Source organism: Rhincodon typus, unplaced genomic scaffold, assembly GCF_021869965.1.
Source record: "Rhincodon typus isolate 14 unplaced genomic scaffold, sRhiTyp1.1 hic_rhity00002144, whole genome shotgun sequence".
NCBI classification, from domain to species: Eukaryota; Metazoa; Chordata; class Chondrichthyes; order Orectolobiformes; family Rhincodontidae; genus Rhincodon; species Rhincodon typus.
Window position 1 is genome coordinate 258 of NW_025967782.1, and position 24,743 is coordinate 25,000.

The window sequence follows — 24,743 nt, forward strand, 5'->3', positions numbered from 1 at the left end:
TGCAGAGTAGGCGATGACACTGCAGTGATATGCAAACTGTACATCATACATGTCTGCAATGGTTCGTTTAACCTTGACATTGAAGAATTTTCTAAGTATGGAACAACAAATCAACAGTCTTCTGATGTGATCTAACTACTTACTTTATTACCTGTTTAAGGACAGGTACGGTCAGGGAAGGAGCACCCAGATTTCGGTCTACCAGACTTTTACTTATCATACAAAACCTTCTGCTACTCCTTTTGTGAAGATCTGAAATACCCCACAAAATGCTGATAGGCCAGAGATTTAAAAAAAACAGAATGCTGAAAGTCTTTAAAAGATCAGACAGCATCTGTAGACAGAAAGAATTATTTCAGGTGTGACTCTTCAGACTTGTTAAATTAACTGTTTTCTCTCCATAGATGCTACTTCATCTTTTGAAGACTTGCAGTATTTTTTTGCCTTTATTTCAGATTACCAGCACCTGCAACATTTTGCCTTTTTTATCTCCCCACCAATATTTCCAACCAGGGACAACTCCAGTCTCTTTAGGTTATTATTGTTTTAACTAGTTTAGTTGCCTTGAATCCATGAAGAAGAAATGTTGCCCTTGCACAGTTCAAATATTGACTCAAAAACATTGGATCTTATTGTGCCTAGTAGAAAGTTTACTGACGTTATATAGCTTAGCACAACACAAGTTTCCTAGCACATTGTGTACTCTCTTCTATATTTATCATTACACTAATTAATCACAAACTTTTAGCAAATAATACAGTCCAATACTAATACATCATTTTTTGGCAAAAATACCTGCATGAGCTCAAATATTTCTTTCTTTGTGCTTTTAGGTTCCAGAAAAAATCCATAAGGGTAGGAGCACTTCAAGATACGTCGTGTTTTCAAGAGTTCAAGTACTGCTTCTTCAATAAAAGTGGTATCTGGGGACCCTCCTTCAACTGATAAGATAAAGCACGAAATATTACACTGTGAAGAACAATACTATTATTATTTACGGTCACTTTTTCAAAAGAAAAATACAGAAACAGCTGAAGAAGCTGCATCCAAGCTCCCTGATGGACTATCCCAAAGCAACTTCACATTTTTGTTTAATTGTATTGCTTGATACTGACTTACAAGACCCAAAGTAAACCCAAAAATGGCATAGTAGAGTGTATTCCTTGACAAAAAAAAAACATTGCTTGATATTGAAGTAATCCAAAGAATCTCACAGATGGCTTTTACTCTTGCTGATCTCTGTCTTCACTCACAGAATTTGCCTCGATTACTCTTCCCATTGTGATGCAGCACAATGAATTAAATCGATCTACTAATTCAGCTCGCTGGCATATCTGCCCACAGCTCCAGCTCTAAGCCACAGAGGGTAACTCAAATTGCTACAGCTACATTAACCTTCAGCCCAACCCCAGTTACAGAGGTGAATATTATGGGTAGCATACTTCACCCAGTGCAAATTCTGCAGCACAGATCTTAGCAGAGTTACTGACTTTTAAAGTGAAATGAGTCTGCTCTCTGAAGTGGCTTTCTGGGATCCATATAGCTGGAGTCATGGTAAACTGGACAAAATTTGGCAGCCCATATAATCTTGCTGGCTGGAGACACAGACTCTTAAAGAGGAGATTGGAGCCCTGTCTCATTGAGGTTGATGAACAAAAATGCACCAAGAAAATCCATGAAGAGATTTTTTCCTAGCAAGGACAAGCTCAACGTCCACAGTAATGTTTGTAATTTAGTCAAATCTATGGTTATTTCTACAAGTGGATATTCCAACTGTTTTGGACCAGATCAAACCCCCTCAAAATATACTAAGAGAATAGCCTAGACCCTAACTTGTTCTTTTTTAAAAAGCAAGTGCCAGGTGTTGCGTTCCAGATGCAATTTGATTGGTCAAAATACCAGGTTTGAAGCAAAACGCACTTTATTCATACACCATAGTTAAAATACAACAATAAACTGGAATGACTTAACTCTATTGGAAAACTTAAAAGAATAATACATTATTTAACTATTAAACAGTAACTGTTCCAATATAGTAACATTCCACAAATACACCCTTGGTAAAAGGCAAATTCAGTCAAATAGATAGTCTCACATGCAATTCAACATTCCAGTAGGAAGAGAACTTTCAACTTTTAGCTATAACTGAGAGAGGAGAAACAGCTAGCTTCAAGACACCAGCAGTTGCTACCAAAACCTAAAACTAAAAATCCTGGTTTGGTGGAAGCTTGACTCCATTCATTCAGGCTGCTTCTATTCCAACTTGAAAAAGTCCTCAAGGCCTCACAAACTGTTTACTCTAGTGGCTCTGAGTAGACTGCTTGTTAGCTCTCTCTCAATATTTCTTCACAAAAAAGGGCAAAATACACCTCTTAAAGCCAAAATATCGTTACACAACCCATGATGAGATATTTCTATTTTCCTTCTATTTGATGTAAATTTGACTGTAAATTTGTTACACTAGAAAGCCAGAGTCTGAATGGCAGTTACAATGTTTACAAACCCAGACTGCTTGAAAGACCTTTTAATTAGGATTGTAGGCCATAATGCAGCAACTTTTAAAGAAGTGAGAAGCTTTAAATCTACAAGAACTATGTTTTTTTTGAACAGAAGGATTTGTTTGAGAAAGTAAGTCCATAGATAGTGGAAATGTAGTGGACCTGGTGTGCACGCTTTTGTTCAAAAGCTTTTTGCTGGAAGGTTTGCTGCCAAACTGAAGTTATGTGACATTGAAGAGAATCTGGGATCATTGAAGTGTATCTGGCCTACAGATGGAAAATGGTAGAATTAATCAATTTTTATTTTGAAAGAATGGAAACCACATAAAAGTAATGTGAACTTGATTTGAAAGAGCAAAACATCACTTTGCAACAATACAGAAGTTAAAAGATGTGGACAGCAAGTAACTGAGAAGGAAACTTAAAATTTAATAGGTGGTGAGAGATATATGCTGGATGAGTTTACGGAGGAAAAGTGTACTGGGATACATTCAGGGAGGAAGAATGCGAGGAACAAGCTTCATTATTAAATACCAGCACAAGAACAGATAGTGTCAAGGACTGGATTGGAAAGATGGTGGCTTAATAGTTAAGCCACTGGAGAAGTAATCCTGAAGCCCAGAATAATGCTCTGGAAACATGTTCAAATCCCACCATGGCAGCTGGTGGAATTCAAATTCAACGATTACATCTGCACAATAAGGCTAGTCTTAGTAATGTTGCAGAAACTCATTTAATTTTCTCTGCTAATTAAACAGGGTATCCTTGCCCTATCTAGCCTATATGAGACTTAAGACCCCTAACAATTTGATTAGCTCTGAAAGGGCAGAGCAAATCATTCAGCTCAAGTACAATTAGCAACAGGCAACAAATTCTGAGTGTCACTGGCAAGGCCAGATCCTTTGAAAGAAATCTTTTTGTTTTAAAAACCTGATCTTCAGGTTGGACTGCTTCACTTTCTATCCAAATGATGCTGTGATCATTTTCCACTAAAGAGCTTCACACAACAAGATTATTATTTAACCTCTTCTCATTGCACAATACCAAACCTCGGATAGCCGTTTCCTTAGTGGGCTCCTGAACATACCAGTCTTAAAAACCATTCTGTGCACACTTCAAAATGCATTCGCCAATGTAAGGGAAGTTGGGCAGGAGATGTCTACAACAGATGCGTTGGATTGAGAAGGCAGCTGAGAGGGGTTTACGAAATAAAGTCTGCAGTAGGTGCGAAGGGAAATTAGGAGGCTCCAAATGGGGACGCAGGAAGGAGGTTACAAGAGGGGTGCAGTGCAAGAAGGAACTGCATGAGGGGTATGGGAAAATAATGAGGCCTCAAGGGTGTTTGGGGTGAGAGGATATATTCAAGATGGGGTGGTGAGAGAGAAAGGAGGGAGGCTACCAAAAAAAAGGGACATCATTTTAATATGTCAAATGAAGAAAAACGCAGCTAACTAGGATCCAAGAAAACTTCAAATCACTGAGGTTACAAATTCCTTGTGAACGAACGTAGAATGTCTGGTTGAAGGTTGCGTACTTCAAGAGTTACTACACTTGGAAAAATTGAAGTGATTCCTATTGAAATGAACACTGTCAATTCTTAAATTTAAATCTGAGATTGCATTCTGAGCTGCAGTAGATAGGGTTGTAACTGCCCTGTTGAAGTCTTCCAACTTTGTGCACGTGCTTTGCAGTTTTGCAGGAGCAAAACTTTCCTTGTTAAGCCATGTCTCACATTTAATGGAGACGTGATAATATTGAGGATATGCATGAATTATTCCAAATCTACTCCTGTGCATGTCAAAATACCTTATATACCATCACAAATACAGGTATTGTTATTGTGTGACATATCAACTAATAAAATGTGGCATGAATGAAAAAACCCTGAAGAAAATTTTGAGAGAGAAGCCATTGAAAAATGATTTTGACCACTGCTCCCAGGGTTGATGATCGACCTTCCACAATTACAATCAAACTGCAAGTTATCTGAACCTCTGGAAAGTGTTGAAAATTACTGAATACTTTAATAAGGTAAATAGATTCAATATATTTTCACTCTCTGGCTAGTCATTAACATTTTGATAGAAGTTGAAGATGGCCACTAACTGAGTTAAGGGAAAAGAGGAGGGGCGGCACGTTGGCTCAATGGTTGACACTGCTGCCTCACAGTGCCAGGATACTGGGTTCAATTCCACCCTTTGGGGACCATCTGTGTCAAGTCTGCACATTCTCCCTGGGTCTGCATGGGTTTCCTCCCATAGTCCGAAGATGTCCATGTTAGGTGGATTGGCCATGCTAAATTGCCTGTAGTGTTCAGGAATGTGAAGATGAGGTGGGTTATAGCGGGAAAGGTCTGGGTAAGATGCTCTGAGGGTCAGTATGGACTTGTTGGGCTGAAGGGCCTGTTTCCACACTATAAGGATTCTATGAATTGTTATTAAATGTAGAGGATGGTTGGTTCACAGAATGACCCATCAAAAACAGAAGTGGAAGTAAAGTCATTCGTAGTTTTCAACATAAACTAATATTCTTTAAAGTTTATCATCTGCTGCATTAAATGTAGCCTGCAGATGAGGTGGGATTAACAAAGAGAGTATTGGATTTTGGATACAGATGCAAATCAAATTCCATAATAACATTAGGTGAAGGCATTTTTAAAAGAAATTCTTGGGTCACAAAATCACCAAATTGTTATGGTGCAAAAGGCTGTCATTCAGCCCATCATGTCTACATTAGATTGTGTTCTAAAGGAAAATATGCAGCAATTTAGGATATAGGAAACAGCGGCAACAAGAACTTAAGCATTTCCATGCAGCTCAGACTGAGGAGCTGAATGACTCAAATTTTAAGTGCTACACAACAGGAGGATGTGCTTGCAGTGTGACAAGTTGACATATGTAGTTTCTACTAAGTAACCACAGGAATGTCTTTGACAAAAGGTCACAAAACAGCAACAAAAGTGTGACAACAGGAAGTAACCTTTCATAGACAGGACATTGTACAGTCTAAAGACATTAAAGAGCAAGTAAGAACAATGGTTTCAGTTAATAGTCTTTCAGAAAGTTTCCACGGGCCTTAGTAGTCAAAATTCTGCCTTCTGTAAAATGTTATAAAAGAAAATATCCCACTTTGTAACTCCAGGCTGTTTTCTGAGCTTTTGTATATCAGGTTTCCAGCCATAAAACAGTAGCATTAATCTCTTTAGACTATATTAATTACTGACTTTATCACCTACCTCCCTTTAGAGCTCTGCTTAGTTGTTCCATCTTTTCTTTAGCAGTTTTCAGAAGACGTTGCTCTAACTAAAAGACAAAAAAGGCTTATTTTTATTTGACTCAAAGTTGGCAGTATTAAATGACAAATAGTTCTTCTGTAACATACCTTATAACTATGCTCATGGTTTTTAAACCTTGTGTAGTAGTGCATAAATCTGTCTAGTTCCTGAAATTTTTTGTGCTTTTTCTCAGCCTGAAATAGAAGATGGATTTTTCAATTGCGTATTTCTTGACAAAGAAAGCCTCAGGTATCAGTGCATTTTAACAAATATACACAATGTTTACTGAAAAAGGACTGAGATAAGAGGTTGAACAAATATTCTACATCAAGTCAGAAGTCAAGAGAAATATACAAAAGGAAGAACAATACAAGCTAAACATGTCTACATGAGACATTTTATAAAAAGCACATTTTATACCAGCACACTATGTTGAAAAACCATCACCATCATTTCTTCCTCCACTAACACAACCACTTCTGTCTTTACTGATCACGTAATGAGGTTAATAAAAGTGAATAAGCAAGGAAAGCAGAAAGAACAAACCACAGAAACTTAAAGAAGGCAATCACAATGAAAATGTTTGCTGAAAATATCAACTTATTAATTTCACTTCCAAAAAAATGCTTACTTCAGCCGTCATTTCCTTGGACTGTTCTTCAACTTGTTGGATCACTTCATATCGAGTGCATCTATAGTAGCCTCCAGTGGATGAGCTATGCTTTTTCCATTCTTCCAAACATATCCAACAAAAATCATATTTGCACTGTGGAGGATGCAGAGATGCTTCAGTATGATATGGATATGCTGAGTGAGTGGGCAAATGCATCATAATGTGGATAAATGTGAGGTTATCCACCTTAGTTGCAAAAAAATAGGAAGGCTAATTATCTGAATGGTGACAAATTGGGAAATCACAGGTTCAACGAGATCTGGCTGCCCGCGTACTCCAGTCACTGAAAACATGCACTGAAGAAGGCAAATAGTATGCTGATCTTCCAAGTGAGAGCATTTCAGCACAGGAGCAGGCATATCTTGCTGCAATTTGCATAGGGCCTTGGTGAAACCACACCTGTCCTGCCTTGTGCAATTTTGGTCTCCTTATCTGCAGAATGATGTTTTTCCTACAGAGGGAGAGCAGCGATTTCTTGGATGGAAAGGTTGACGTATGAGAAGAGGTTGAACTGGTTGGGGTTATACTCCTTGGGGTTCGGGGAGAAAGAGAAGCTCATATTAACCTATAAATTTGTAACAGGACTACACAGGGGAATTGCAGGAAGGATGCTTATGACAACCAGAGAGCAAGAACCAGGGGGCCAGTCTAAGAATATAGGGTAGGTATTTAGGACTGAGATGAGAAGAAATTTCTTACCCAGCCTGTGAAACTCTCTGCCAGAGAAATGTTTAAGGCCAAAATAGTGAATGTTTTCAAGAAGGATTTAGATATAGTTCTTAGGCCTAAAAGGATCAAAGGATATGGGGAGAAAGTGGGAAAAGGTATGGAGTTGAATGATCAGACATAATCATATTGAATGGTGTAGCAAGCTTGATAGGCCAAACAGCTTACTCCCGCTCCTACTTTCTATGTTTTTAAGGATACTGTAACATCTGGTTCCAATATTAAAAGGTCCACAATTCAAATAGTTCACTTTTGAAGTGCACTTCTCTCTATAAATTATGATAAATTTATCCGAATATATTTCAATGTAACTGCACAGAATAAATGATATATTGAAAGATAACGTAACCCATGCATTACGGCTCTGTCCACATACAAGCATTTCAAGGTCATTAAAGGTCACAGAATATGGTCAATAACAATGCTATCTTAGATAAGGTTATCCAACAATTTCTACATTCCCAGATAAGTCCAGAAAAGGCCATATAACTAAATATATGATCCTATTCTCCAACAAACAGCAGAATCAAGACAAATGTCTAATAAGTTAAGGAAAATGTATTCCAGAATCTATTCATGGCCTATTTGGAATTTGATCAATTTGAGACTCTGTAACAGTGTTAAACCCCAAGAGAAGGTATGTATCATAAAAGTCAGAAAAAGAGTGAAATGAAATTATTCAAGTTTTCTATACTTGGAATAAAACAAGGGGTAGAAGCAGTTCTGGAAAAAAACAGAAAAGTGACTGCAAAAGGAAAGAAATATACAGTGAGTAGGATTTTTTCGGGGAGGACCATAAAGCATAAGCTGAATGAGTATTGGATGCCCAAAATTAAGAAGAATTTGCTTTATTTGTCTAACCATGTTAACTATTCCTATTGCAAGATGTCAAAGTTAAGAACCAGTGTTTGAAATTAAATATAACATGATGATTTTACCTCGCCAAATAGATTATAGAAATACATAATTCCACAACCTACCTGAATATCATCATTAATACAAAACAATGTTAATGTATCACAAATTTGCCCCATATGCAACTGGTGAAACACTGCTTTCAAGTAATTTAGAATGAGCTGGGCAACATCTCTCTCTGGATGGTCAGTTTACAATGCTCACCTTGGCACATTGCATGTGATTGCAGCCCTCATTCTTTTGAATTGGAGATTTGCAGTTGGCGCATGGTTTAGAGTTAGACAGCAACCAAAGACAATTGGCAGCATCTTCAAAAGCTTCATTTACACCAGCAACTATTAGCATAACAGAAGATGGTTAGCCATTTAACTGGTTTTGTTTTGCTATCAACTTAAAATATTATTTTCAACCACTTTAAACATTCAACATTGTGAAAAGCTAAAAATTACACAAAATGTTTTCTTTCCAGGCAATGTTCAGTGTGCACTGCTTTGACAGTCAAGTACGCAGATTTGTTTCCCAATTTCAATTATATTGTCATGGGAAAGTGACAGAAAGCACGCAGGATCGGTTACATTCTAATTCATCCAGACAACTGTCATGTGTTTGCTGAGCTTGCAACATTGACAGAAATTTGGCAGCAGGTTAGTTACAGTCAACAAAAACAAACTGCTTAAGAAACTCAGCGGGTCTGGCAGCATCTGTGGAAAGAAAGCAGAGTTAATGTTTTGTGTTCAGTGATCCTTCTTCAGAACTACTGGCAGCAAGGAAATGGTAGTCTATATGCAGAAGATAGAGCCTGCCACTTCAATACACCATTACGTTTCCTGGCCAACAATTCTGGCCTGCTGCAGTATTCCAGCAAGGCATAGTGCAAACTGGAAGAGTAATACATTTTGCCCTTGCTTGGGGGATTTGAAGCCTTCAAGACTCAATTCTCAGTTATGGAACCTGAAAACTTTGCTCTATGGCCTTTGACCACCACCATAGCCTAGGACCTGTCTTGACATGGGCTGCTTTCAGCACAAACATCAACTTTTCCTCCTTTACGGTCCCTCTTATCAGATTTTCTTTCTCTCTGGCTTACCTTCATGCACCCCTTTCCTGTCTAAGTGTCTTTCTCTCCCTCCATCTCCACCTATTTGCTTACTCCTCTCTTCCTCTTCCACCCGACCCACCACCCCAATCCCCCAGGCCTGATTTCAGCCTGTTTACCACCTTTTCCTAGCTGCTAATAGTTTCGAGGAAGGATCATTGGATCCGATACATTAACTCTGCTTTTTCTTCACAGTTGTTGCCAGACCCACCAAGTTTCTCCTGTAATTTCTGTTTTGTTTCCAGCATTCACTGTTCTTTTTTTAAAAACTTTAGCTACAGCCAATGTGGGTTTTGAAAGTAAAAAAGAATCAGGTGGACAAAGAAAATAGCAGCATTTTGCCTTTTATAATTCTGGACACTGAATTCCACAGAATGGAACTAAAGTTGCATGCATACAAAGCATCCCCAAAGTCCTGGCATGTAGCATTGATCCATCCCACTACAGTCAGACTGTGCATTATAAGATTTATATTCCTGATATCATCCTTTTGAATATGCAGCTAAAGTGAGAAGACTCTAAATACTGGAAGTCTTCTCCCAGAGAAATAGAGGTGGAGGATGAAATTTAACAAATGTACACAATTCTGAAACTGTTTGATCATTATACATCTATGAGAGGTGAGTGAAGATTGAAGACAGACAATTTTGCAGGTAAAAGTTACTGGTTTGGTCTTATAAAGTGCATTATCTTGGTTTACTTTTCCTCAGTAGATTATTTATTGTACTGTTCTATAATTAAGAAATTTGGGAGTGGGGAAGCAATGAGATAGCCAACAAGAGTAAGCTTGGACTAAGTTGAGGGTTGGGATAGATTGAAAGGCAGATTGTGAAATGTTCAAATTTCAGTAATGTCACAAGCTACAAAAATGCAAAAAAAGACTCTTTAAAAGAATCAGACAAGAATGTGAAGCAAGTCTTACGTTCTTCTGGTTTCATTTCTGTGATTTTCTGGAGCCAGTTTTTCCATGTTGAACAATCGCAGGGCTCATGGGCTTCTCCTAGACACTCCCTAAGGGAAATAATATATTAACATCCTAAGAAGTTCAACTGAAAGAAATAATTTCCAAAATAATGAATTGATTTGGAGCAAAATAATTAAGATATTGGCCACCCAATGATACAGAGGATCTGCGTTACAGTATGGAAGTGCACCCAGAATGAGGGTCCATTGAATCAATATTTCAGGCAAATTCTGATTTCCATTAGCATATTGAAAAGAGCAACTGAATCATCCATAAAACACTGGAGAAAAAGATCATTCAGCTGATTGGGTCTGCTCTACCATTCAATGAGATCACAGCTGATCTGTGAATCTTCAACTACACTTTCCTATCTTTTCCAATGAGCCTCTATTCCCTTACTAATGAAAAATCTATATCTCAACATATTATATACTTAATGACAGAGTCTTGACAGCCTTTTGCAGTAAAACATTCCGAAGATTCACGACCTTCAGAGAAGGAATTCCTCCTCATCGCTGTCCAAACTAAGTGATCCCTTACTCTAAGATTATGCCCTCTAGTTCAGGACTCTCCCACAAGGGAAAATAACATCTCAGTATCTACCCAACCCAGCCCTGTAAGAATCCTGCTCTCATTCTGAACTCCAACAAGTGCAGGCCCAACTTACTCAACCTCCTCTGATGAAGAAAATCCCTGGGATTAACCGAGTGAACCCTTCTCTCTGGACTGCTTTCAATGCCAATGCAGCCTTCCCTAAATAAGGGGATTAAAACTGTTCACAGTTTTTCAGGTGTGATCTAACTACTAACCTGTATAGTTTAAGCAAGAATTTCTGATCTTTGTATTCCAGTTTCTTTGAAATATGCACAATTGCTTGTTAGGGAAGTAAAGAAAATTTCCGCTTCCTACTGTCCAATGAACTTAATGCTAGCTTTTTATGATCCCGTAGGACCCATAAAGATATAGGAGCAGAATGAGGCCATTCAGCTCATTGAGTTTATTTTGCCATTCCATCAAGGCTAGCATATTTCTCAACTTCATTCTCTTACCTTCTCTCTTCAACCCCTGATCCCCTTATCCCCTTACTAAGCAAGAATCTATCAATCTCTCTCAAATACACTAAATGACTTAGCCTCCACAGCCCTTGCAGCAATGAGTTCCACAGAGTCACCACCCTCTTGCTGAAGAAATTCCTTCTCATTTCAGTTCCAAAAGGTCATCTCTTCCCCCTGAAGCTGTGCCCCCGAGTCCTAGCCTCCCCTACTAATGGTAGCATCTTTTCCACATTAACTCTATCCAGGCCTCTCAGTAAGTTTGAATCAAAGCAACCCCCTCATCCTTCTAAACTCCACCAACTACAGACCCAGAGTCCTCAACTGCTTCTCATGTGACAAGCCCTTCATCCCCAGGATCATTCTTGTAAATATCCTCTGGGCTCCTCCAACGCAGCACATCTTTCCTTAGATATGGGGCCCAGAACTGCTCACAAATTCCAAATGCAGTCTCAACAGAGCCTTAAATAGTCTCAGCAGCACATCTTTCCTTTTGTATTCTAGCCCTCTCAAAAAGAATGTTAACATTGCATTTGCCTTCCTAACTGCCAACTGAAACTGCATGTTAACCTTAAGAAAATCTTGAACCAGGACCCTCAAGTCCCTTTGTGCTTCAGATTTCCCAGTTTAGAAAATATTATACACCTCTATTCTTCCTACCAAAGTACCTATAATTACATTCTCCCACAGTATGTTCAATCTGCTACTTCTTTTCCCACTCGCCTAGCCTGGCCAAGTCCTTCTGCAACCACACCGTCTCCTCAACACTACTTGCCCCTCAATCTATTTTTGTGTCATCTGCAAACTTAGTAACAACGCTATCAGTTCCTTTGTCCTTCATGATTCATGCACAAGAACCCCCAATCACTTTGTGCTGCAGCTTTTTGCAGTCTTCTCCCGTTAACACAATATTCAGCTTCTCTACTCTTCCTGCCAAACCTCCCATTTTTCACATTACATTCCACCTAGAAACATAGATTAAGTAAAAGTGAGTGGGTGAAGCTATAAGATACATGAACAGGAGTTGGCCTTTTGGCCCCTCAAGCCCCTGGTCTGGCATTCCTCACGTCCACTTCACTGTTCTTTCCCCTTATTCCTCAATTCCCCTAGTGATCAAGAATCTAATCTTAATTATATACGAGGACTCTGCCCCCATAACTCTCAGTGGCAAGGAGTTACAAAGACTCTAACCCTCAGAGAAAAATTTCCAGAGAGTGACAGACAGCATGCGTGAGAAGCACCTTGGGAGGGAGAGAGAGACAAGGACTGAAGGAGTAAAGGTGGCAGATTATGAGGATAGGAAGATTCAATTATTTGAGATATTGTACAAAATGGAAGGTTTCAGCTTCTTGGGATATTGATATCAGTTCTACAATAGAAGCCTCTGGTTAGTGAGGGACAGGTTATATTTTAACAGTTCTGAACCTGTGGTGCTCCTCGTCAGGTTCACTTTGTGAGTTGACAGGGACGGAACTAAGGTGGCAAAAGATAGCATTAGAATATAGTACAAGAGAGGAAAGAGGTAGGATAAAATGAGCGTTTTGAATAGCATACAGAAGGAATAGCACTGCATAAATTAGGTTCAAACTGAGAGTATAAGGAAAACAAATAAAGGTTTACAATTCATGGATGTAAACAGGCAAGTGAATAATGCTTGATGAATAAGATTGGTAAGCTGCAAGTGCAACTAGTGTCGTGGGAACACATCAAGGGCAATATTGGAAAAGTGGCTTTAAAAAGTGAGAATTGGGTAGTTAATATTCAGGAATATGTATTATTGAGAAATAGGCAAGTAAAAATGGGAAGTAGGGCAGAAATACTGATTAGAAAAATATGCTGTAATGTTAGTAAGAGGATGCCTTGAAGGGTTAAAATTCAGAGGCTATTTGGTAGTGAGGAACTTTGGTTATCCAAATATTGATTGGAACAATATTTAAGGGTACAGTATGATAACTTTATATAACTAGTGTTATAATTATGCATATGTCATTTTCTGCAGGAATAGATCAAAACAGGAAAAGAAATTTTGCAAATAGGCTGCAAAGCTTTGTTGACAGCAAGTCTGTGCAGACTTAACATTTTTATTAATTATACATAAATGTTAACATCATACCATCTTCATCTGCAGCATGGCTGACCCACTGAGCAACAGAACCATGGGACAAAATGAGAAGCATGACAGCAAGGAAAAAATCTGAGTAAAGCAGAGATAAGCAGAAAATGATTTATGGCCATATTGTGCATTATTCAGTAGCGTCTATCCTCCAGATTTAATTAACCAATTTTCAAAATTAACAGAAAAAAAAAGGATAAAATTAGATCTTAACATGAAAAAGCCCAGAATTCCATGTAATAAATGGAGTTTACAACAAAGAACAAAGAAAATTACAGTACAGGAACAGGCCCTTCAGCCCTCCAAGCCTGCACCAACATGCTGCCCGTCACAACTGAAACCCCACACCCTTCTGGGGACCGTATCCCTCCATTCCAATCGTATTCATATATTTGTCAAGACACCCTTTAAAAGTCACTATAGTATCTGCTTCCACTACCTCCCCCAGCAGCGAGTTCCAGGCACCCACCTCCCTCTGTGTAAAAAAAACTTGCCTCGTACAATACCTTTATACCTTGCCCCTCGCACCTTAAACCCGTGGCCCCTGGTAACTGACTCTTCCACCCTGGGAAAAAGCTTCTGACTGTCCAGTCTGTCCATGCCCTTCATAATCTTGTAGACCTCTATCAGGTCCCCCCTCAACATTCGTCGTTCCAGTCAGAACAATCCAAGTTTCTCCAACCTCTCCTCATAGCTAATGCCCCCCATACCAGGCAACATCCTGGTAAATCTTTTCTGTACCCTCTCCAAAGCCACCACATCCTTCTGGTAGTGTGGCGACCAGAATTGAACACAATATTCCAAATGCAGCCTAACTAAGGTTCTATAAAGCTGCAACATTACCTGCCAATTTTTAAACTCAATGCCCCGGCCAATGGGGGCAAGCATGCCATAAGCCTTATTGACTACCTTTTCCACCTGCATTGCCTCTTTCAGTGACCTGTGCACCTGTACACCCAGATCCCTCTGCCTATCAGTACTCTTAAGGGTTCTGCCATTTACCGTATATTTTCCATCTGGATTAGACCTTCCAAAATGCATTACCTCACATTTTTCCAGATTAAACTCCAACTGCCATCTCTCTGCCCAAGTCACCAACTGATCTATATCCTGCAGTACCCTTTGACAGTCCTCAACGCTATCCACAATTCTACCAACCATTGTCATCAGCAAACTTACTAATCAGACCAGTTACATTCTCTTCCAAATCATTTATATATATTACAAAACAGCAAAGGTCCCAACATTGATTCCTGAGGAACGCCACTAGTCACAGCCCTCCATTCAGAAACGCACCCTTCCACTGCTACCCTCTGTCTTCTATGACCGAGCCAGTATCTTGCAAGCTCACCTCTGACCCCATGCGACTTTACCTTCTGTATCAGCCTGCCATGAGGGACCTTGTCAAAGGCCTTGCTGAAGTCCGTGTAGACAACATCCACTACCCTACCCTCATCGATCATCTTCGCCACTTCCTCAAAAAACTCAACCAAGTTAGTGAGACATGACCTCCCCTTCACAAAACCATGTTGCCTCTCGCTAATAAACCCATTGATTTCCACATGGGAGTAAATCCTGTCTCGAAGAATCCTCTCCAATAATTTCCCTACCACTGATGTAAGGCTTATCGGCCCTTAATTAGCTGGATTATCCTTGCCACCCTTCTTAAGCATAGGAACAACACTGGCTATTCTCCAATCCTCTGGGACCTCCCCTGTAGCCAGTGAGATACAAAGATTTCCCTCAAGGCCCCAGCAATTTCCTCCCTTGCCTCTCTCAGTAATTTCATCTAATAATTACAAAAATCAACAGATCAAGTACAGTATGAACTCATTAGCAATGATCACATAAAATGAGCACAGTGGGTTGAGGTTGCACTCTGATGCTGAAGGATTCATGAATTATCTTCTGGGATCCAACTGATTTGAGGTATGTTGTGTTCAATAAAATAATGCATATAATCATGAAAGAATATGACAATTGTATGCCCTAAGAAAGTGCAAATAACCACCTGGCGACTCCTTACAATAAAAATTCACAATAGAAAAGTAAGTCTATAGAAATTAGTAACTGAATATTTTTTAAAAATCTGCAACTTAAATTTCTCAGCACTAACCAACAGAAGAGGTGCCCCTTTCCACAATCCACTGCTGGTGCACTTAGTAGAGGAAAACTTAGTTGGTCCATTGTAGAACCTGATCTTTGACAGGTTAATCTTACTGCTCTTTCACAACCAGGAGTGGGACACCATCTGATAACTGGGTTATTTTCCACAAAAGCCTAAAATGAAAAAAAATTAACGTATTGAAATTTGACAAAGAGCAATTATTAAGAACCAAAGAAAAAGAACGTTTGGTTTAATGCTTTCACATTTGCACAAGCTGGATCAAAACCCAACTCAGGCCAGGTATCCAATTTTGTTTTTTGTTTTTTTTTCAGACTTCCTCGATCCTCAGTATTTTGCTTGTAAGAGACAGAAGTAAAACTGGAACCTCAAAATTTATTAAGATCCGTTGTGTCAATACATTTTCAATAACAACTTTTGAAATTATATTTCTTCATGTTAAATCTTAATGCAAGTTTGTGAAAATTTCCTTCATAACAATGCATTTAACACATCAAAATTTGCCTCAAACAGACAGATAAAAGGAGGGCACAGCATGTTTGGCTTGTTTGTGCCAGTGTTCCCTTCGGGCATACCAGAGGATAGTTGCAAACATGTCAAGGTAGTTTTCAGTACCATACCGGAGAATGGTCATTGGAATGTGCTGGGAATGAGTGATAGCAGGACAGTCAACCAAATTTAACGTGCTCCAATCTAAAAATCACGCACCCGACAGTGTCACTGAATAATGTTTAAAACATAGAAAACCTGGGTGATAATTCATTTTCTGCTGATTGCCTAAGATTACTGGTCTATAATACATCATTGACATGAAGGTAACATTTGTACCTTCTGGCATTAATGTCCAGACTAGTGCTTGCCCAGTGATGCAACTCAGGATGAAACTGAACAGATCAGATCAGATCAGTCTGAACACATGCTTGGGCCATTTTGAAAAAGATATCTACAGTTTCTACTCAGTCAAGAAAGTGCTACTTGAAAACAAAGGTGCAAACGGTGGGTAAACACGAGGAGTCTGGTTCTACAATGATTTGACTGTGAAAATTGGGTTCAAAAGATCAGACTTCTTTTTGCCTTTCATCCAGTACCAGCATATGCAAATCTTGTGATGTGCTGTACCTCCTTCACTGTGGTTTACTGGTTTGGTTACTTTTTGCTGTATCAGTGCCCTGTTTTCAGCTGGAACACCCCAACAGACTCGAAGTACAATGGAGGTCGGGCAACATAAAGAAACAATAGGAAATGTTCAAAAAGGGGCAAAAAAATTGGAGTCTGTGTTTAATATTGCTCCATTTAGCATAGTGCTGTTTTAACATTAAGTTACTGGGGCCAGAAAACATATTAAACATCACTATATTGATTTTAACTTTGTTCGCTGCAGTACCTGACTGAATTGGTGCCAGTTTAGTACAACTGCTACCTCAGAGATTGGGGTTTGCCCCGCGTGCCCAGCCTTCCTGCACCACATCACTGCTTGATATCTGAATCAAGGATGCCAACCCACGAGGCTCCATGACGACGCTCCAAAGCCACTGCTCAGTCCTGCCTGACAACATCTCCACCAACTGCCAGTGCCCCCAGGATCTGCTCTGACATGACAGAAATGCCCGTTTGCTAACTTCAAGGCTCCGATCACCATGCACTTACTCCTTTGTGTTCCTCCTTCACCCCTCAAAAAACAGAGCATCCAGCATCCAGTTGCTCAACTGCACTGCTACAAAGGTTGGGAAAAATGATCTGCTGCAGGAGCCCAAGACCCTAATGAAGCATCCCTGGACTATTTTTTTTGCAAAGGGGGAAAAACGGAGTGAGGATAAGGAACTGATGTTACAACAGGGCATAACATTTCTGTCAGTACATGGCAAGGTTTTCAGCATGGTGCTCCTTAACAGATTTAAACCAGAAGATGGTTGCCTTACTGAAGCTGGTTTCTGGGGTGGCAGATCATGCAGCGAGCAGATCTTTATGCTCAGAACAACTCAGAGCAAATTCTCATCTATCAGAAACTACTTGTTTTCAACTTCATTGATTTCAGGAAAGCCTTCAATAACGTCCATTGCAGGCATTCTGGTATTCAGCAAGGCAAAATGGCATCCTGGAGAGGTAGATTAGTATTTGAGGCATAATTAAAAATCTCAGTTTTGACTAATAAACATACCATGGATTCCTTGAACATCACAGAATAGAGCAAGGCTGCATATCTCTCCAATCCTTTTTGTCTTAGTTACTGATATCATCATGAGTATGGTAATGATTGGTCATAGGTGCAGGGGGAACAGCTTTAGTTCACAAACCTGGATTTTGCAGATGACGTTGCCTTGCTGGGCTCAAGATCTGAATGCACCCTTTAGGGTTTAGAGGGATATAGGCCAAATGCTGGTAAATGGGACTAGATTAATTTAGGATATCCTTATCCAAGAAAAACTACACTGGCATTGTTGGTCATCCAGAGAACATTCACTAAACTGATACCAGGTATGGACTGACTGTGTTAAGAGGAGAGGTTGAGTAGTTCGGGCCTATATCCATTGGAATTTAGAAGACAGAGGTGACTTTATTGAAGTTTACAAGATTCTTAGGGGATTTACAGGATAGATGGGGAAAGATGGTTTCCCCATGGACGGGACCCAGGAGTAGAACAGAATTCCAATCCTTTTCTTCTGCATGGACCCAAGATCTTTGCGGGCAGCCACATCTGGAACCAGATGTCAATGCTACCATCTGAACTGGTACATCGATCATCCTGCGTGGAACATTGGAACACCTGAGCATGCTCATCACAAAGAACCTGCTGAACCCAAGGTCATAGTCCCAGAATAAAGGGATCACACAATTAAGATAGAGGTGAGGAGGAATTTCTTCTCTCAGAAGGTGATGAATCCATGAAATTCTTAACTGCAGACAGCTGTCGAGCCTGGGCCACCAAGCATATTCAAAGCTGTGGCAGAGTTTTAAATCACTAGGGGAATCAAGGGTTATGTAGAAAAGACAACAAAGCAGAATTGAGTATTATCAGATCAGTCATGATCTTATTGAATGGTGGAGCAAAATCAATGTGCTGAATGGCCCATTTCTGCTCCTATGTCTTCTGGCCTCTGCGCTTCATAGCACAGTTACACACTACCTTCATGATCAATACTATTAGAAAACAACTCAAGATTTTCTAATATTTCCTCTAATACCCTTTGAAATATAAACCAAAACTAAAAGTAACACAAGCCTAAAGAACAAGGAATTGTCTTCAATGATACTGTCAACACTTGTCATCATTGTTCCTCTGAAAGTGACAACAACTGGAACCTATACTAGTAACTTTCTTACGGCAGATTGAGTTCATAATCACAGCTGAGTCATCTCTTTGGTCCTAAAGAAACTAATTTTACGTTTTTCAAATGTAACTTGCTTGCATGATGATAGAAATGTTTTACATGTAATAAAAAAGCTTTCAATACTTCCCTATCTCCCCAATTCCTCATATGTCCACTGTTAATACCATTTTACCGACAGTGAGATAAAACAGACCAGGATAACCAGTGTTTTAAATTTCCTAGTCTGTCATCTGTGAAAATTAATGCAATTGGCTGCTTGCTTTACTTGACATTTCTGTAGCTGTTTCCCTGGATCATCCCTCAATTGGTATTTAAAGAGTTACAATAATTAAAGTTCTTGTCATCGTAACTTAATGACATTAGTCAGCAAGTTCCCATTAATCTGTCGCATATTATGTTTTCTACACTTTACTTAAAAGCTTATTACATTACAGCTCAGTTTGCTGGATGGCTGGTTTGCGATGCTTCGCCATGCCAACAGCATAGGTTCATTTCCTGCACTGGCTGAACATTACCATGAAGGACTGTCATTTCTGACCTCTCCCCTCACCTGAGGAATGGAGACCCTCAGGTCAAACCACCATCAGCCATCTCTCTCTAATGACAGCACAGTCCTGTAGTCCTTTTGGACTACGATGACCTTCTCTTACCATATAAGCGAACAGTGTTAGTATCCTAACATTTTTAAGTACATATTATGTAACCGAATACATGAATACTGAATTAAGTAGTTTAAATCACTCTCAGTGGTTATCAGATTGCAAAGCTTACCTTAATGTCAAACTGCAAATAACGTTTGTCCATTTCTCTGGAAACCAAGTTTTCTATGATATCTACAGGAACTAGCTGAAAGCAGTCAAAGGCGGGACAAATTATATTGTGGGCTTCTCCCTCTTGAATCTTGATATTCAAAAACCTGTTGAAAGTATAGCTATTAGTACAAACATTAGGGAATCGGACGTGCCTTAATAGATAATTACGAGTTCAAACCAGCCAAAACTTAACAGATCAGATTTTGAGATTAGCAGTGAATGAACCAGTTACCAGCTGTGTTACATTTTAAACAGTTTTTATGTTTTAGACAGTTTGGATTTGCACTGCAACTTGTTTCAATTAGAGATTTCAGTACAAATGGTGGACAAATTAACCTTTATTAAAGCATTAAACTTAAACCCCTGAGAATATCATTGACAATGCCTGCTGAGTACAATTGAGAAATCTGTAGTCAGGATCAATTATCTAAATTTTAACTGGCAATGCCAACATGATCAACAAAACAAAAAAAAAAATCAAATTTCTGTCAGTGAATACTTAATTATGACATTATCCGGTATCTGGAATGTTGGAGATGGGACACAATTTGGGAGACCCATGTCAGGGCCCCACGGAAGGCCTATTGGGCACATATGTCCAAGACATGCATCGAAGACACAGGGGGATTTGCCTGCATACTTACCTTGGAAACGTCATGCTGGTTGATACATGTTCCAGCTCAAAGATTAAGAAGCATAACTAAGCTGAGCATCACACCTGTGCAATGAGCCACTCCCACAGACACCATCTTCATCAGTGATAACTGTACTGACTGTTTGGAGACTTTCATTGGGATGAGATGTCCCAGGTGAAACATCAGAAATTGGTTGGGTCAAAGAAATCTTTCTGGGTCATGTCAATGCATGCAACTTTGAGGCTGACTACGAGGTCTGAGGCAATCAATACTGGTGTGTCCTTCTAGTTTTGTTTTACATTGTAACTTGATTAGTTTCTAGTTTGAGAAAATGAATACAAAGAATTCAAGGAGGTAATTTGCAAAGAAAAAGGAATTTGAGGAGAATGACACAAGTGTGAGGGTGACTTGGGCAAGAAAAACAAAATCAGTCGTGAGTAGAAAGATGTGAATATCACTGTTAAACAAGATCTTGGAATCTCCCCTGATTCACACTGGAGCTCACTAAAAATCATTCATGTTGTGGTATTTGGTTTTACTCATTTTCAGCAGCAATCACAGTTTTTTGGAGATGAGTTGCCAAACCTCCTGTATTAGAAACCTGTTGGACAATGCTGCCTTAGAAAGGTAACTTTAGATGTTTCAAATCTAGAATTTCAATTTTAGTTTCTTTTGAACACTTATATACAGTATAATTATATGAAAGATATGGGGCAGGAATGTTGAAAGCAGTGCAATGTCACGGAGTATTATTTTAAGTGCTGATTTTAAAACAAAATTCTGCTGCTCATCTTTAAACACGAACTATTCTTTTTTGAGCATTTCTGGCCATTCGTATTTTCTCACCCAACTCCACAAGGTCTGACTATACAATCAGTAAAGCAATATATTAGATAATACATCAAGTTTTGCTTACAGGCGAGAAATTTTGTGAAATTGTTCAATAGTTGTATGACATACTTTTTAAGGGTAACTTGCTTTGAGGTATGCAGTCTATTATTTTTATGCACAGACATCACAAACAAGGAGCACAGAGAGATGTACAGATCTTTCATGGCTATGTGGAAACACAGCAGAGGAAATCGCTGAGCTAGTCAACCTTGCTATGCCTTATGTTACAGGGCACCTTCTGCAATCATGAGTTAGTCCAGAGGCTTGCTGCCCACAATGCAACTGGCACTGGTGTTCATTGATTTACATTGGATCATCACCAAACAACCGAAATTTTAAAGTTCTACACTGTTAAATTTCTTCATGACCTCACCTGCTCACCCCACCGCTCTCAATCTGTGACCTCTTCCTATCCTTCAACTTTCAAAAGAATTTCTTGTGTTTTAGATTGCCCTAAACAAAAAATTGTTAGAACACAGGAGGCCACTTTTTGGCCCATGTTTTTACTTCCTCTACTAATAAGCAATTCATTCAGTGCCATTCCCTGGCCACCTTCATGTGACCCTGTACATTCTTCCCTTATAACTGTATAATTCTCTTTCGAATGCTACAGTTGAACATGTTTCCAACATACTCTCCAGCAATGCACTCCAGATCTTACTTCATGAAAACGTCACTTTTGCATCTATTACCAATTACATCAAATCCATGCCCTGTCGTTTTGATCCCTTCACAAAGTTTTACAGAAAACAGATACCTATTATTTAAGGTCAGCATCCTGGAAGATAAACTATTTTTTTTAAACTGGCTCTTTCAAGGGCAATAAGTCTGCTGTTCCAGCAGCAGCAAAATGCCAAGATGCCATACCATCTTAAGTATAAGAAATTATCCCAAGGTATTTAAATTGTGTTTATTCAGTGTTTTAGCATAATAAAACATCCCAAGACAGTTCACAGGAAACTTATAAAGAAAACACGACATTAAGGCATACTAAGAGATTTGAGATTTGCTTTGCTAAAGTCGTGGATTTTCAGGAGCATTCAAAGAAGGCGAGTATGAGAAGTGGTGACATTTGGCAAGGAAATTCCAGAATTTTGAGGATTAATTAATTGTCGTGGCATTTCACAGGAGTCATACAAAGCAAAATTAGACAAAATTAAGGCAGTACAGTGGCTCAGTGGCTAGCACTACTGCCTCAGTGCTAGGGACCAGGTTCAGTTCCAACCTTGGGCGACCGTTTGTGTGGAGTCTGCACATTCTCCCGACATCTGCATCGGTTTCCTCCCACAGTCCAAAGATGTGCAGGTTAGGTGGCTTAGCCACATTAAATTGCCCAATGTCCAGGGGTGTGCAGGCTAGGTGGATTAGCCATGGGAAATATAGAGTTACAGGGATGGGGGATGGGCGGGGGTCTGGGTCTGGGTCTGGGTGGGATGTTCTTCAGAGGGTCAGTGTGAACTCGATGGGGCAAATGACCTGTTTCCACGTTGTAGGGATTCAATGGTTACACTGAACCGTATAATGCGATATTAGGATTTATCACCAAAAGTGCTTGGTCAAAGAGGTAAGTTTCAAGAATTGTTTTAAGAGGATGGACAAGAAACTGAGGGGTTTAGGGAGAGAATTCCTAAACTAGGGCACAGACAAAAAGGAAGGAAAAGGAGAAAAAAGCTTAAATGAAAGGAAGTAAAAAGTGATGGGTTCAGGTCTGCACCAACAGCCAAAATGTGTGCAAGAGTGGACACAGGGAATGCTCAGCTACAACAGATAAAAGACTTGACATTAATAAATCGTCTATTCGCATGGCATCTTGTCAAAAAGTATTTGAATACTAAGGTTGTGTCAAATGGGTGATCTAAATCTACAAGTCTATTAACATTAAAAATTCAAAAGTCATCTATTTTCCCTAGAAGCCACACCAAATCTCCTTTCTTTGTCATGAAGTACACCTTAACAATCCCTTCTATAAACTTGCCTTGAACTAGAGTGACTTTGTAAATTCCCATTTCTAACTTATTGAACTGCAAGCCTACATAGACCTCTTTCCAGATCACAGGCAAGATTTTTGCCTCCAACGAACTGCTGAATGCTTGTGCCAACGACTGGCAAAGGACAGTCCAGTTTCTTTAATTGCCTGTGGCCAAATGCATTAGTCTGATCAGTTTGGAAATATCTTATTCCATTTGGTCCTTTTAAATTTTATAATTGTGTCAACTACAAGAGAACCATTTTCTCTTCAGTTGTAAAGATGACATGCCTCAGATTTAATATATCAGACAGCAAAATAGAAGAATAAGCAAAAATATTTTCCCAAGATACCTGCAAAATAGAAAGCACAATATTTAGTACTGTAATTACAGGATTAGAAATGGGAAAGGGGTGGTGAAGTACCTTTAAAAAAAGACATTTCTGCAGATCGACGTAAGCCACTTTCCCATTGTTTCAAGAAAAAGGAGTGAAACTCTGAAAGCTTGTGATTTCAAATAAACCTGGTGGACTATAACCTGGTGTCGTGTGATTTTTAATCTTGTCCACCCCAGTCCAACACCGGCACCTCCGCATCAATTTCAGCATGATACTTACCCTTCCCAGCATCCTCGGCAAAATTCATGACCACAAGGCACATCTACAGGATCTTCAAACACAGAAATGTTGCACAAGCAAATGCCACACTGTGGAAAAATAAATTATTGCAAATAATTATGTAAAACAAAAACATGTAACTTTAATAAGACTGTGAACCATTATCACAATTCTCAAATTTTTCCAATTTGGACAAAAGTCTGTTTGTTTTTTGTGATGAAAGGCAGCTTGGTTTTCTTTCGCTTACAGCTAGTGGGAGAAGTCTCCATTGATCCACAAAGCCTCGTGGCAGAAAGCAATCAGCTTGAATAGTTAGGCTGTAAAGCGCCTCAGAGAGCAGACTTAACCAAAAGTGATGAAAGAATTCACATCTCATAGGTAACCCTGAGGAATAGCAATGCATACAAAGGAGAATTCAAATATATGCCAGCTGGAAGTAGCATACCTACTATGTTGGACCCAGGAAAAACGAATTAAATTTATGATTTCATAATATAAGGGAACTCTTGAGGTGTTGGTGGAGAAGAATAAAATTTAGAACTGAGCTGATAGCATCATCAATGCAAGAAATTTGTATTAAAAATGAAATTTTGTGCTGTAATCCTTTTTGTTGATCACTAGGTTTTCAAATTTCTTTTTTGAATGTTAAAATTCAACAGGTTTATAAAAATTTTCCAAAATTCACATTTGAGAATATTAGCTCAAATTTTCTGTTGCCTAGTTACAGTTATAGAGTCAATGAGTAATACAGCATGGAAACAGTCCTTTTAGCCAAAACTGATCCATGCTGACCATGATGCCTGCTCAGCTAGTTCAAATTACCCGCATTTGGCCCATATCCCTCTAAATCCTTCTCATCCATTTACCTATCCAAATGTTTTTTAAATGTTGTTATCGTGCTGTCTCTAACCACTCTCTGGTAGCCCATTCCATAAACACACCACTCTCCGCATGAAGAAGTTGCCCCTCAGGTCCTTCTTAAATCTATCCCCTCTAGTTAAAACTTAAACCTATGACCTCTAGTTTTCAATTCTCCATCCCTGGGAAAAAGACTATA

At 39.2% G+C, this 24,743-nt stretch overlaps 1 protein-coding gene across 1 annotated transcript; it reads right to left on the reverse strand.

Annotated features, from left to right (window-relative positions):
* Window positions 1-795: 795 nt before the first annotated feature.
* Window positions 796-23,775, reverse strand: LOC109915760 (ankyrin repeat and IBR domain-containing protein 1; the record flags this gene model as incomplete). The annotated part of the gene is made up of 9 exons (XM_048592981.1): window positions 796-941; window positions 5,734-5,800; window positions 5,880-5,966; window positions 6,404-6,538; window positions 8,291-8,421; window positions 10,105-10,193; window positions 15,428-15,591; window positions 19,537-19,681; window positions 23,687-23,775. Coding segments are annotated over 9 exons (1,053 nt in total), but the record flags the coding sequence as incomplete, so codon positions are not given.
* Window positions 23,776-24,743: the final 968 nt, after the last annotated feature.